The following is a 14,164-nucleotide window of genomic DNA, read 5'->3' as shown; positions in this document are numbered from 1 at the left end:
AGAAATATTTTTTAAAAGAAAAGAAATTACTGTACATTAAAGGAAACCTAAAATGGCTGGAGAGAAGGCTCAGTGAAGAGACAGCTCAGTAGTTATGAGTGTGCACTAAATCTAGATTTCTTAGGGTCCCAGGAAATTATTCCTGGGTACATCTACTTTTTTAATGTATTCTAGTCATTGACATGCCTGACAGTTAAGTTTAATGAAGGTAATTGCTCTGATAGTTATAGCTGGTTTTATGCAACTGGGCTGAGTCCTGTCTGACGTTTCCCTGAACGCTCAAGTGTGAGGTTTACCAGAAGCCTGCTGCTTCACTAACAGTGTCCTCCAAACCTCTGTTCTACAGAAGCAGCAAATGGGACCAGTAGCCATGGAGGGAAGAGTGGCTCATCCATGTCCACTCCATCCCGCCCCGGGAACTACTCTTTGTCACCAAGACCTAGCTACACATCCATAGACCAAGGTACAGTGTGTGTGTGTGTGTGTGTGTGTGTGTGTGTGTGAGAGAGAGAGAGAGAGAGAGAGAGAGACAGACAGACAGACAGACAGACAGAGGAGAAAGAGGGAGGAGAGAGAAAGAGACAGAAACAGGAGAGAGAGAGAGAGAGAGAGAGAGAGAGAGAGAGAGAGAGAACAAGGAGCTATGTGCATATGTACACATGTGAGGAGCCAAAAGTCCACATTAGTTGTCTTCCCCTATAGCTCTCCACATAATCCTTTGAGACAGGGTCTCTCACTGAACCCAGAGTCCACAGATGGCATAGACTGGCTGGTCAGTGAGCCCAGGATCCTGTTGTCTGCACGGCATTGATTTTAAAGGCCTCTGTGCCTGGCCTTTTTACATGGATTCTGAAGATTGTCCTCAGGCCCTCACGTTTGTGTAACACTTCACCAACTGAACCATCCCTTTGGCCTGGTGCTACAGATTTTTGAACAATTAATTATCTGAACATACACTGTAGAGCCTTCCCTTTGCTTAAAACACAACATTTTGAAATTTTATGATTGATGTGAACAGTAACTGTTAAATGTCTTGGAGATTCTACATGGGTAAGCCTAACTGGGAAATAAGTGTTTAATCAAAATTATAGTGAAGAACCTTGAAACTCACATCTGTCTTTTACTTACTGAAGTACAGAACTCTGTCTGAAAAGATTTGCATGACATGAGATACTTTTTCTCCATTTACCAAGATTTGTCCCACAACTTAACAGAGATGTCAATAGAATCAAATCAAATAATCTGTTTAAAACTGTAAAGTGTAAAACAGCATGTGGTTACAATTGTTAGTGTGGTGTTGGATTGTGAGTGTGACTTTTCCTAGCTCTATCATTGCCCATAGGACAGTGACTCGGACAAAGGAAAGGCCATGTGATCCCTTGGTATTCGTTCTCTCTTCCCACTGCTGAGGACAAAGCTGCTTTCCCTTTTTGTTTTCAGCTAACATGTTCATTTCTGGCCCACCTAAGAAACGACACCGGGGATGGTATCCTGGGTCACCTGTCTCCCAGCCTTCTCTAGTTATGCCTGTTCCCACAGTCCGTCCTCTTTCAAGAACTGGTGAGATTTTAACTGAAGATGTATTTAAAAGTTTTTCTTTAATTAGCAGAGATAAGTTCTGCTCCTGCCCTCATCCTTTGAAGATAAATGCCCTCAATCAATCATTGTGATTAGCAGTATTATATAAGGGTATTGATAGTAGTTAATATTTTGTCTCCATAATGTAGTCCTTCCATGTAAGTTCATGTACTATTACAACTGATCTTAGTTTTAACCATGAAGTTGATAAGTTATTTGTTGCATAGGGCCTGATGCTAACAACTAAACCAGCACAGGGCACATACAGACTTGCTTTGTCAGCAGTGGTGTTAGAGTCGACCTTCTAAATTTGTTCTCTGTATGACACATCTTGGTTACTTTGGCTTTCATGGTTTAGTCTGCAACTACACTATGAAGAGTTACCTGGCTCTCCTTCATGCTATCCAGACTGTGTCCAAAGGTATCCACAGCTAAGTGTTCAAACATTTGTCTACCTGTTCTACTTGGTAGACAGTAACAAGTGTTCCAACCCCAAGAACTATGTAGGGGTCTTTACATTTTTTAATTTGCTTAGGTAGTTTTAAAGACCAATAGAAATCTCATATATGCAAGGAACTATGACTATATGTTATCACTGTTGCTTCCAGGTAGAAATGATTAATGGTGTTTCTGTTCTCAGCTTTATATAATAGAAAACCACGTTTTGGTCACTAGGGCATGGTAAATATGAAATACAAAGCTAAATCCAAAAGATTGCTTAGAAGATGCCACCAGATCCTCAGTGGTCATTATCCACAGTGGAATGATTGTGGTTGATTTGTTGTTTTACTTCTGTTTTTCTTTTAGTTTTCTGCAATGAGTATGTTAATGAAAAAGAAACCACACACAGTAAACTATCAGACTTCTAAAGCTTCTAAAGTATTAAAACTGCATTGGCTTCTGAAGTTTCCCAGTTAGCCCATGCCTAATCTTTCTTGTCAAACAACTTTTTTCTTCCCAGAGCCCCTCTTATCTGCCCCAGTTCCACAGACCCCCTTAACTGGAATTCTCCAGCCTCGGCCTGTCCCTGCAGGGGAAACAGTGATTGTTCCTGAAAACCTGCTGAGTAACTCAGGAGTTAGACCAGTGATCCTGATAGGTAAGGTAGCCAAATTCCATCGTCTAGACTCTGGTCTGTGGGTTCATTCACACACTCATGAGTCTATGTATTTGTCTTTATTGATTGTATCAACCTCCCATTGCCAGTCCCTTCATGCAGTATTAAGCACATGGTTTGAAACTGAGAATAACACTCTGCCCCTCAAGAATCTCTCCAAGTGAGGGAGTCAGGAAACAACAGTTACCACACACTAAGATAACATTATGACACACTGGAATAGGAGAGCTGGCAGAGCTTCAAGACGTCTTGGGAGACAGGGTTTACCTCTGTCTGGAAGTGTCTTAGAAACCCTTCAGACCCTGAGATTCAAGCTGTGTGCCAAAGCCTGCTCAAAGTGGACAGGCTGAGGAAGCAGACAGTCCAGTCATAGGAAGCCAAATCCCAGAAACAAGCTAAGCCAACCCACAGGCCTCACCAGGGAAGCAGGCACCCCTGGGGCATTGGTCTCTGTGAGCCAGCATCTTTGTAGAGACAATCCTCCCCTCCCCAGCTGCTAACTGCCATCGAAAGTAGGTTGTTTAGGGGTCTAAATTCTAGGATTCCAGCTCTGGTAGGCAGGCAGGTCTAGACCAGAAGAAGAGTGCCTGTTTCTTTCCATGATAAAGCAGGCAGGATGTGTTAACATGAGTCATTATCTGCTCCGTGGTGGCCTGACTCTGTTGACTTGGGTGTTTTTACTTCAAGTTTTATCAGATCACCCTGTCCACTGATCCTGGGTCTGGAGGTATTGGGGGAGTCCCATTGATTTAGATTCATGTGGCTCAGAGGGTCTTAGTATCAGCATAAAGTAGCTAAGCCTTAGAACTATGAGGAATGTGGGGGCCCTTTGTTCTTTTGACGTGTGACTGTTAGAAACTTTCTGTCTCACAGAGACCAGGTATGGTGGCACATTCCCTTAGTCCCAGCATAGGAGGTCTCTGTGAGTTCAAGGTCAACCTGGTCTGCATATTGAGGTCCATCCAGAGCTACTTAGTGGAGCCCTGTCTCAAAAGAAAGTCTCAGAGATGGATAGTTCTCTTTACTGCACCACCAAAGCAGGGTACCTTTTAAATGTATTTCTGGGGCATTCCCTGGCATTCAGAAAAACTAACATAAATACCAATAAGGGGCTAAAGGGATGGGTGAGTTGTTGAGAGCACTTGCTGCTCTTGCAGAGAACCCAGGGACAATTCCTAGCACCCATGTGATGGCTCATAACCATCCTTAGCTCCAGTGTCAGGGATGCTAGTCAGTTAGTCAGTGTCCAACACCCTCTTCTGAACTCTGGACACCAGACACACACATGGTGCACAGACATATATGCAGGCAAAATACTCATACACATAAAAATCTGAACAAAAAAACCCAAAACACTAGTATAGTAAAACGAGTAAGAATTCTCTAAGCATTTGCTATTAGTTAATAGACTATTGGTGTGTCGGTGAGTTTAGCTTAACTTCCCCCACCTTCCAAAACACTGGGGAACTGAAAAGTTATCATAATTTGTTTTCTCATCTGAAAAGAAAGTTGATCTGGAACTAGTTATCACGACATCGATCCTCTGTGACAGAACTATAGTGCTCACAGAATCCCTCCTGTGACAAGCGTGATATAACTGGAGTGCCCCCTCAGTTTCTATAGAATATGTAACATGCAGGTGAATTCCCTATTCTAGCAGGGCACAGGGTTTCTGAGCATGTCACTGAGCTGGTGTGCATGACTGGAATTCAGAAGTGCTTACTGACTTGTTTCTTTGGGGACAGGCTACGGAACTTTACCCTATTTCTATGGAAATGTTGGTGACATTGTTGTGAGTCCTTTGCTGGTGAATTGCTACAAGATTCCACAGTTGGAAAACAAAGAGCTAGAGCAATTAGGGTTGGCGAGCACCCAACTCCTGAGTGTGGAAAACATGATCCTTCTGACTGTACAGTATCTTGTGCGGTTAGGTAAGTTGCTCTCCAGAGTCATGGGCTAGGAACCTTTTAAATTGTGTTTGTTTGTTTGTTTGTTTGTTTGTTTGTTTGGAATGTGTTGTGTCATTTTTCAATTCGTCTGCCTGCCTGGCTCATATGTTCTTTCCAAGTTTCTCCTTCTACCCAGTCTTCAGACTTTTTGCTTTCCTCTCTATAGCTTTGCTTTTTTTCCCTTTTCTCCACGCTTGTCATAAAAGAGGCAGATTGCTCCCTCTAGTGTCCAGTCTCATGACGCTCCCTAGCCCTTGTGGGAAGGAAGGCCTTAGGGAAAGAGGGAGGCAAAGGTCATGAACCCTTCACTTCCTCTGAACCTACAGTGAGTACATGCAGGTGTCCTGACAACAGTGTGGTGGCTCAGCAACATTTACATTGAAATGTCCTTTATTTTGCAAACCACAGTGAGCCATCAAATATAAAGCCTAATTACACCTTCACTCTGAGATTCACACCATTGATTTGTTTAGGAAAAGGTTTGAGGTGTAAATTTTCATATAAAAATTTTTGTTTGTACTCATAAGGGTTTGTTTTTTTTTTCTTTTTTCTTTTGGTTTTTTGAGACAGGGTTTCTCTGTGTAGCTTTGGAGCCTATCCTGGCCATAAGGGTCTTTGGTTTTGTTTGTTTGTTTGTTTGTTTGTTTGTTATGTTACAAAGTTCTATGGTGTTAAGAAACCACAAAAATACTGAGATAGTATTTTAAAAGCAAAAGTTTCAGCAAACCAGACATAGCCTTTCCAGTGTTGTGTGGCAACACTGGCAAGGATATTTAATTTCCCAGGAGACTCCTTGATACTGTCTCCACCCAATGTGGGCTCAGCCCTGACAGGGACTTTTTAGCCACATTTTGCATGGAACCCACTTTCATAATAAATCTGTAACTTAAACTGTACTTGTTATAAAATCAACTCGTCCGATCCTTTGATGTCATAAACTTAAATCTCCACACTTTGGACTGACTTCCAGGGCCTGAAAGCACACCCAGATGCTCTCCAAACCATCGCAAACAGGCCAGTCGTTCGTTCTGTCTTTTCTTTTCAGCCTTAATAACCTTCCAAGAAAACCAGGGTCCTAGTTAACTAAATGGAAAAAATAAAATATCTTCTTTCAAGCTATTAAAAACCTCTTAACTTAGAGGTTTCTGATTTAATTAAACAAGATTCTTTTTTTGCTCTTCAGGGTCAATTATCTGTAGAATTTTACTTCCAGTCATTAGGTCTGTTGGTATATAGTATAAATAGCTCACCCATCCCTCCCTCTCTCTCCCCTCCCTCCCTTCTTCCTTCCTTTCTTCCTTTTTTTCACCTAGGTTTGTGTGTTGGGACTTCTCTGTCCCCCAACAAGTTGTTCTGGTATTCATGAAAGAAAAAAAAATTGTTCTGTCTCTCTAAGTTTGAGAAGCAACAAGAATAGGCATAGATTATAGACATTTTTAAAAAGTTACACAAACTTTTAAAATGACAGCTTTAATACTTCTTTCTCTGAGCACTGACAGGGAAAAAGAAAAGCAAGATTCTTCAGAAAGAAAGGGCCGTTGAATGGCAGTCACTTAAAATGTTTTTTCTGTTATTTCACAAGCTGGAAACCTTTTGAAGTAGATAATGGAGCCATTGAATCCAGGTGGGCTCCAGGCCTGCTGGAAACCTGTTCCTTCCTATTGTGGTGGCTCCATCTGAAAAGCCATCAGAGCTGATGCTCCAGGAGATAGTTCTCAGAGGGAAAATTACTGTCACAGAGCTTGGAAGAAGTAGAGAAAAGAATCCTAGAATCCAGTCAGGACTGAATGTGGTAGTGATGGAGAAGTGGGGATCACATGTAGCTCTAACTTGAGTTCATGCCCCCCACCTTTGTTTCTTAACAGTGATTCAATCAAAATTTTACAAAAGAGTTTCAAGATTACAAAGAATTCTGGGAACATGCTATACCACTTTATTTTCCCCAAGTGCCTTTGCATGGATTCATTACATGTCCCAAGAGAATGTGTTGCTGGCTCCTGGTTTGCCCTAGGTCTCTCACAATTATAAACTGGGCCACTGAACCTTTCAGGTTTTCAATAGAAGACACTAGAAAATGGAGATAGGGCCTCCTGCTTTTCATTTATCATGTGCTCCAGAAGAAGAAACTTATATAAAAAAATGACCACTTTCCCTTCATTTCAAAGTACAAATTCAGCCAGTTTGCATTCACTATACAGTATGAATGTGGTAAATACAAACCATGATGCTAATTTTTTGAAACCGGGTGAAGATCAGAGGTCCAGTGACTCCCAACTGATTTAAAAGCAAAGCCTAACATCCCACCATTCACTACTACCCAGCAAGGAGTAGGGGTGGGAAGGACATGAGAAACCCATGTTTCAGGCTGGGCAAGTAGAGTCCTGGGGACCAAACCCAAATCAGGTGCCAAGCTATAGCAAGTGCCAGGCTATAATCCCTCTAGATCCAGAAACAAAATTAATGTAGCAAATGTGCTTTCTTGTTGTTTCTATGTACAGAAAACCAGCACCTGTCTATGAGGTTTTCATTCTCCCTGGCCCTCAACCAGCCCTGGCTTCTCCAATATAAATTACTTATTTGTTGGAATGTGTTCTATTTTTAATGTTATATGTTGTATAATCCCACTTGTCTTTTAAAAATAATAATTAAACCCCTGATTTTCTTACTGCCATCAGAGGGAGGATAGTTTCTGACTGTTGGAGTTGCCTTCCAGACAGAGGTCCCCACCCTTACCTCTGTGCTGTAGCCTGGGGTTAAAGCCAGGACTTAGCCTCAGATCATAGATACTGAAGGGTCTGCTCCAGCTGACGGAGCCCTTGAGTCTGGAATCTCAGATGCACACAGGGGAAAAACAGGCAGAACAAGTCCCCTGGGTTTTAACTTAAACTAAGGGAAGAAATATTAGTTACTTTGTACCACTTGGGTGCCTACTGATTTTGTTCTGAAGACTGGTTAAGTTTCTAAGGACAATAAGAAACAAAATCCCTTTAATTTCAGGGTCACAGGTCATCAGTGAAAGCTTAGCTCAACTATGTCAAGGGGAAGAGGCCAGATGTCATATTCAGCAATCCAGAAGAGAGGGGAAAGTTGGAGGCCATGTATTATGTAGGTTGGGAAAAAATAATTAATTTTCCTGTGGATAATGTCAAAATTAGGTGAAGACAACATATTAAAGTATTTTTCAAGTATCTGCATAAAATGAAAAATGAATGGAACCTAAAATTGATTATACACCAGTGTGTTGGCTCATTTTATTAGTCATTAGCAGAATCTCATGCTGAGGTTGGGAGTGATTGCCTCTCAGGACGTGCAACAGAATTGGTCTTGCACCTTATATCCTCCTTGAAAGAGAGCATCCCTGGAGCATAGGAGAACAGAGCCTGAGGTTTACAAATTGAGGCCAGAGAGAAATGAAGAGGGAATTTCCCATTTGTAGGTGGTTAGTATGAGCTGTGACTTGGGACAACTGTGAAAAAAAAAAAAAAAAAAAAAAAAAAAAAAAACACGGACTTACTGGTTGGAGTGTGGTGGGTTTAGAGGAAGTTTTGGATGCTAGATACTATGTGTTTTCTCTCTTCTCTGATCGTCTAAATTCTAGTTGTAATTCTCCTTGATATAGGTCATGACCAGATACCTCTCAGGGAAGAATTTGAGCAAATCATACTGAAAGCTATGCAAGAATTTACTGTGAGAGAACGGGCCCTGCAGATGGGTGCTCCATGTGCCCCCGTGTCACCAGGACAACTCCCGTGGCTCGCTAGATTAGCTGCCAGCGTGTCTCAAGACATGGTTCATGTCATTGTGACCCAAAACTCTCTGGCAGAGGGCATTTCAGAGACACTGAGGCTTCTCAGTGAAATCAAACACTATCAGAGGCTGCCGGATTATGTTGTAGCCATTTGTGCATCGAAAATCAGAGGGAATGAATTTTGTGTGGTGGTATTAGGTAAGTGTGATTTGGGCTCAGTCTTGTCACTTGTTAAATGCATTCATTCTGTTGTGTGTATTTGAAAAGCAGCAATTGGGTGTTTCCAGCATCCACCTGATTATTCTCTGGCTAATGGCTGTGGCTTGGGTTTCTCCTCCCAATTTTAACTTCCCTGTCTTTCTCAGATCAAGTGTTAAAGCCTCAGTGTGGCTGGTGCCTCAGCACCTGGTTCTGTAAACATTCTTTTAAAGCTAACTCTTGAAACAGATTCCCCCATCTCCTGTCACTTCTGTCCTTAAAAGGTTTTGCATGTGTTGGGGCTGGAGAGATGGCTCCGAAGTTAAAAGCACTGGCTGCTCTTGCAGAGGACCTGGGTTTAATTCCCAGCACCCATATGGTAGCTCACAACTATCTGAAACTCCAGTTCTGTGGGATCCAACACACTATTCTGATTTTCAGGATCCTGCATGCATTTGTAGCACATCACACACACACACACACACACACACACACACACACACACACACACTAAATTGTAAAAGTTTTGCAAGTGTCTATGCCAACCAGTCCCATTTGCCAGGAACTCTCCACACTGAAGAGCCTACTCTACAGCACCCAGGAACCCTTAAGAAAATAGAGAAATGACAAAATGTGCTCTGTGCTGACTCTCTGTCAGGTGCCATCCCTCACAGCCATCAACACACAGTCTGTCGTTTCTCCTGTCTTCACTGGATGGCTCTCACTACTTCCTAACAAAGAGATCAAATCCCATCCACACTCACAAATGTACACTGGCCAAACTCCCTGCCCACCCTTCTGTGTTTCCTAGCTGTGTGATCATTTGTATTTTTAATTCTAAAAATAGTTCCACATAAGTTTGTTTTTAAGATAACTATGCATAACAACCATGTAAACACACTGTTGTATTTTCCATGGACTTCTCTGGCCTTTACATATATTCATGTATACATTTTTTTCAATTACGATCTTCAAATTGATGTTTCAGATAGACCTTTCGCCATGCCATGCCCTTCTTAGTCAAGTCCCTGTAGTTTTAGACTTCTGTTATTTCTGTGTTTATCAGTTAATGTTGCAGCAAGCATGAGCTCCAGTCATGAGTCATCACCCTACTCTCTTGTCCTTCAGGTCAGCGTCAGTCCCGAGCTCTGGCAGAAAGCATGCTTACCACAAGTGAGTTTTTGAAAGAAATTAGTTATGAGCTCATCACAGGAAAGGTCAGTTTCCTGGCATCGCATTTCAAAACCACCTCATTAGGTAAGTGGTTTTAAGATTGGGCCACCCTGCCAGTCCTAGTTGCGTGGTTGTCTGAATTTAAATCTTAGCCTGTCAGGGATGAAGGTGGGGCTTAAGCTTGCTGGCAGAGCTCTCATTTGGAGTGGTGTTTATCCTTACTCATGTGACTAAGACCACAGGAAGCCATGTGAGGTCCAGAGGAAGGCACAGGGATACAAGGAGTAGAGCTTCAGCTCAGCTGTGACTGCTGCATGGCCTCGGGCTGTTTTCTCTGTCTCTCCCTGGTTCTGAGATTTTTCATATGTCAGATAGAAACAAAGACGGCCCATTCTGCCCGTTTTTGTACATGATTCAAGACAAAAGAAAGTATGTTGAGAGTATGCTGTTTGTAAGCATGAACCCACAGAGTGGATGCCATGCAGAAAAGCTCTTACTATAGAGACACGTTGGACAGATGGCCAGAGAGATGGCCAGGTAGGAATTCTGACTTAATTGCAGGCCAGCTAACAAACCTGAATGAGAACCCAGCCCACCTGTCTCATCTGATACTGATAAGAACCACTCAGGCACGTTGCTTATTATAACCTTAAGTCCACTGTATTTTGTCATAGGCGATGACCTGGACAAGCTGCTAGAAAAAATACAACAAAGAAGAGGAGACAGCGTGGTCACCCCTTTCAACGGTGACCTTAATGAGTGTGTGTCACCTCAGGAGGCTGCTGCTATGATCCCCACACAAAACCTGGGTAATGTGGCCTAAGGCAGAAGGAAGTGACAGACACTAAAACAAAAAACAAAACAACTCAGGGTTTTGAGGAGTCCTCAAGCCATAGGTTACAGCATGCTTTTCATTGTATGTGTGGTAAACTGAGTCCAGAAAGACTTTCCTGTGTGGCCTTCTCCTTGGAGTCTTTTTCCTGACAGGTTCCTGTTTATCTGCACTGTCTGGCCTTCAATTTGGTTATCTTCTTGCCTCAGGGAGTCCCTCTTTTTTAATTTTTTGTTTTTGTTTTTTGTTTTTTTGTTTTTGTTTTTTGAGACAGGGTTTCTCTGTATAGCTTTGGAGCCTATCCCGGCACTTGCTCTGTAGACAAGGCTGGCCTCGAACTCATTATGTAGCTGAGTCTAGTCTTGAACTCTTGACCCTCTAACCTCTACCTCCAAAACTCTGGGATTACAGCTATGTGTCTGTACATTTGGCTGGATCCTCAGAATTTTTTCCTGTTTTTACCCAGAGAATTGTCGTGCTTTCTGGGGGCCCCAAATAGCTTCATGAAACATGTAGACTGCAGGCTATGCAGGACTGTCTCACTTTTCCCTGAGTCCCTGACTTGTCCCTTCCAGGCAGACAGAACAGTGTCACCTCACATCATGTGTGTTGCAGGAGTCAGGGGCCCCAGTGGTAGGCAGTGACTGGCCAGGGAGGAGGAAGCAGATTATTACATTGTGTGCCTTGGTATTAAAATTTTCTTCCCCAGTTCACTGATTATAGGGATATCATAAGACAGAATAGGAAAACAAACAGAAAAGAAACACCGCCCCCCCCCACAGCTGCTAATGACGCCATCTGGCCTCCTCTGCCTAGGATGCATCATTTATATAGTGGATCACTCAGGCAACGAAGGTCAAAGCAGGGCTTGGCTTCACCTTCCTGTAAAAGCAAATATGAATATGGGCCTCCAAGTGTCTTGACTTCTGAGCAATAATATTTGGTAATACAGCAATCATTCAACAAATTTAAGTGGGTTTATAGTAATTGTTTGAATTGTTAATAAGTTTAGAATTTGCTCAGCAGGTACAGGCTGCATGTAGACCAAGCCAGTGGCCTGACTTAGAGTCCCAGAGCCCACATAAAAGTGGGAGAACCAACTCCTTTGACCTCCACACATGTATTCCCGAACACCACAGACATTGTGCATGCATATGTGATAATAATAATTAATTACTTCTTAATTCCCAAAATGCATACAAATCTCCAAGTACATCCTTGGTCCCTGTTTAAGAAATGTTGCTTGAAGGGACTAGAGAAATGGCTAACCAATTAAGAGCATTGATTGCTTTGCAAAGGACCAAGGTTTCATTCCAGCACTCCCGTGACAGTTCATAACCATCTGTAACTCTACTACCGGGGGAATCCAATACCTCCTCTGGCCTCTGAGGGAACCAGGCACATACATGCAACCAAAACACTATACACATTTTTAAAAATATTTTTTTTAATTTAAAAAGAAATGTCAGCCAGGCATGATAGTGCATGCCTTTAATCCCAGCACTCGGGAGGCAGAAATGGGTGGACCTCTGTGAGTTCAAGGCCACTCTGGTCTGCATAGTGAGTTCTAGGACAGCCAGTGCTAAATAGTGAGACCCTGTCTCAAAAATAATTAGTTAGTTAGTTAGTTAGTTAGTTAGTTAGTTAGTTAGTTAGTTAAAAAGAAGAGTTGCTTGAAGCCAGCAAGATGACTCCATGGGTACAGGTAATTAACACCAAGCCTGATGACCTGAGTTCAAACCCCAGGCCTTACATGGTAGAAGGAGGAAACCAAGTCCTGCAAGTACCCCATAACTTCCACATGCATGCTGTGGCACATGGACACATGCACACCTACAAACACCTTCACAAGCACTAAAGCTTATAATAAAATTTTTATAATGAAATGGCCCTTGGATAAATGTTGTTTTAGATTTCAAAAAACTTCAGAGTTTGCCCAGTTAAATTATATATACAAATCTATATACACATTTGGTTCCCAGCCAGCCAGCCTGTGAACTAAGGAACAAATAACCTATTTATGTTGGAAGACAGGTGTGTTTCATTAGTACTTTTTTTAAATTTTTACTTATGTGTATGTGTGTGTTTGTGTGAATGTAAGCCAGGTATGTTCAGGTGTCCACAGAGATCAGAAGAGGGTACTGGATCACCCAAGGTTTCGAGATGTGGATGCTGGGAACCAAACCCTGTTTCTTTGCAAGAGCAATGTTTGCCCTTAACCAGTGAGTTATCTCTTTAGCTCCTTCATTGGAAGTCTTTGTGAATTAAAATAGAGACATATATATATATATATATATATATATATATATATATATATATATATGCTAGATAGATGGCTCAGTGGTACGAGCACTGGATGCTCTTCCATAGGACCCCAGTTCAATTCCCAGCATCCACACAGCCACTTACAGATGTCTATAGCACTAGTTCCAGGGAATCCAGTGTGCTCTTCTGGCCTCCTTGGGCACTGGGCATACACATAGTACACAGACATATATGCAGACAAAACACTCATATGCATAATTTAAAAATTATTGGTGCTAGTATTGCTTTTTCTTTTCTGGTGCTGGGAATCAAACTCAGGGCCCTATATATCTAGAGGTGTGTCCTACCACTGAACTATTCTCCCAACTCTACTGTTGATACTCACAGCATTAAGCTCTGTCATCAAGGATACCTCTGTATCAGTGTAGCTAGGGTATTATGAGTACTGGCTACCTCAGCTACACCTCTGTTGAGTTTAGACAACTTTAATTAGCACTGGTTAATTAGGGCCTTGTGATTTTGTTTCAGTCAAACTGCCAGCACATGTCCCTGATACAAAGCAACCCTTTCAAGAAGGAGTGGCAGTTGCCTGCCCTGTCAATTTGCTCATTACACTTGGACCTTGTGTTGGTGGGGGGGGGGGCATGCAAAGGGATTGATGGCTTGGTAAGAACTTGTAATAAAGAACTACAGACATGCATAGAGTATCTGGACAGTGCAGTGCATCACCTATTGAGAGGCCAGCTGGCTCTCTCACAAGGCAGGTCTCTGGATAGTCCTGGCGTCAGTACTGGCTGGCGGTGACTTCACCTCCTAGGCCTGCCAGGTCACAAGTGCTGGCAAAGCCAAGCCAAATAGGAAGAAAGGTGAAGGTTGTGTCTCTGGTCCATGTCGTCTAGTCAGAAAGGGAGAAGTTCAGTGTTGGAGCTGACTTGCTGAAAAAGAAATGTTTACTTTGGTACTACCCAGAGAACTTAACGGAATCCCGCAGTATTGTAGCTACAGAATTGCCTCCCTCCTTAGCCAAGGCCTGGGCTTCAGCACTGGGCAGTGCTGGGAGTCTTAGAGAACTGAAAACTGCCTTTCTACAGCTGAGTCCTAGGCCAGCTGTGACAGTGTGGTCTGTCTCCACTTAATTAGGAAAAGGGTTGTAAGATAATCCACCAGTATTTAAGTAATTTACTTGCAAAACTGTCATATCCAATTCTTTAACATATCTTCTTACTCAGGTTTTAGGGGGGAAATAGGCAAATCCCTAAAACTCCATATTAAATGAGAATAGCAAGTGGGAATTCTTGGTCATG

At 42.4% G+C, this 14,164-nt stretch overlaps 1 protein-coding gene across 1 annotated transcript in view; it reads left to right on the top strand.

Moving 5' to 3' along the window:
- The window catches only part of Greb1l (GREB1 like retinoic acid receptor coactivator), a 101,700-nt gene that overhangs the window by 37,222 nt on the left and 50,314 nt on the right, over window positions 1-14,164 (top strand). Inside the window, exons 6-12 of the mRNA XM_035440293.1 lie at window positions 347-463; window positions 1,441-1,560; window positions 2,540-2,677; window positions 4,441-4,626; window positions 8,264-8,590; window positions 9,719-9,847; window positions 10,438-10,572. Coding sequence (XP_035296184.1) covers window positions 347-463; window positions 1,441-1,560; window positions 2,540-2,677; window positions 4,441-4,626; window positions 8,264-8,590; window positions 9,719-9,847; window positions 10,438-10,572 — 1,152 coding nt within the window. The remainder of the gene's footprint in view (window positions 1-346; window positions 464-1,440; window positions 1,561-2,539; window positions 2,678-4,440; window positions 4,627-8,263; window positions 8,591-9,718; window positions 9,848-10,437; window positions 10,573-14,164) is intronic.

This window comes from Cricetulus griseus, chromosome 2, assembly GCF_003668045.3.
Source record: "Cricetulus griseus strain 17A/GY chromosome 2, alternate assembly CriGri-PICRH-1.0, whole genome shotgun sequence".
NCBI lineage: Eukaryota > Metazoa > Chordata > Mammalia > Rodentia > Cricetidae > Cricetulus > Cricetulus griseus.
The sequence above is the reverse complement of the archived record's forward strand: the minus strand, read 5'-3'. Positions and strand labels throughout refer to the sequence as shown.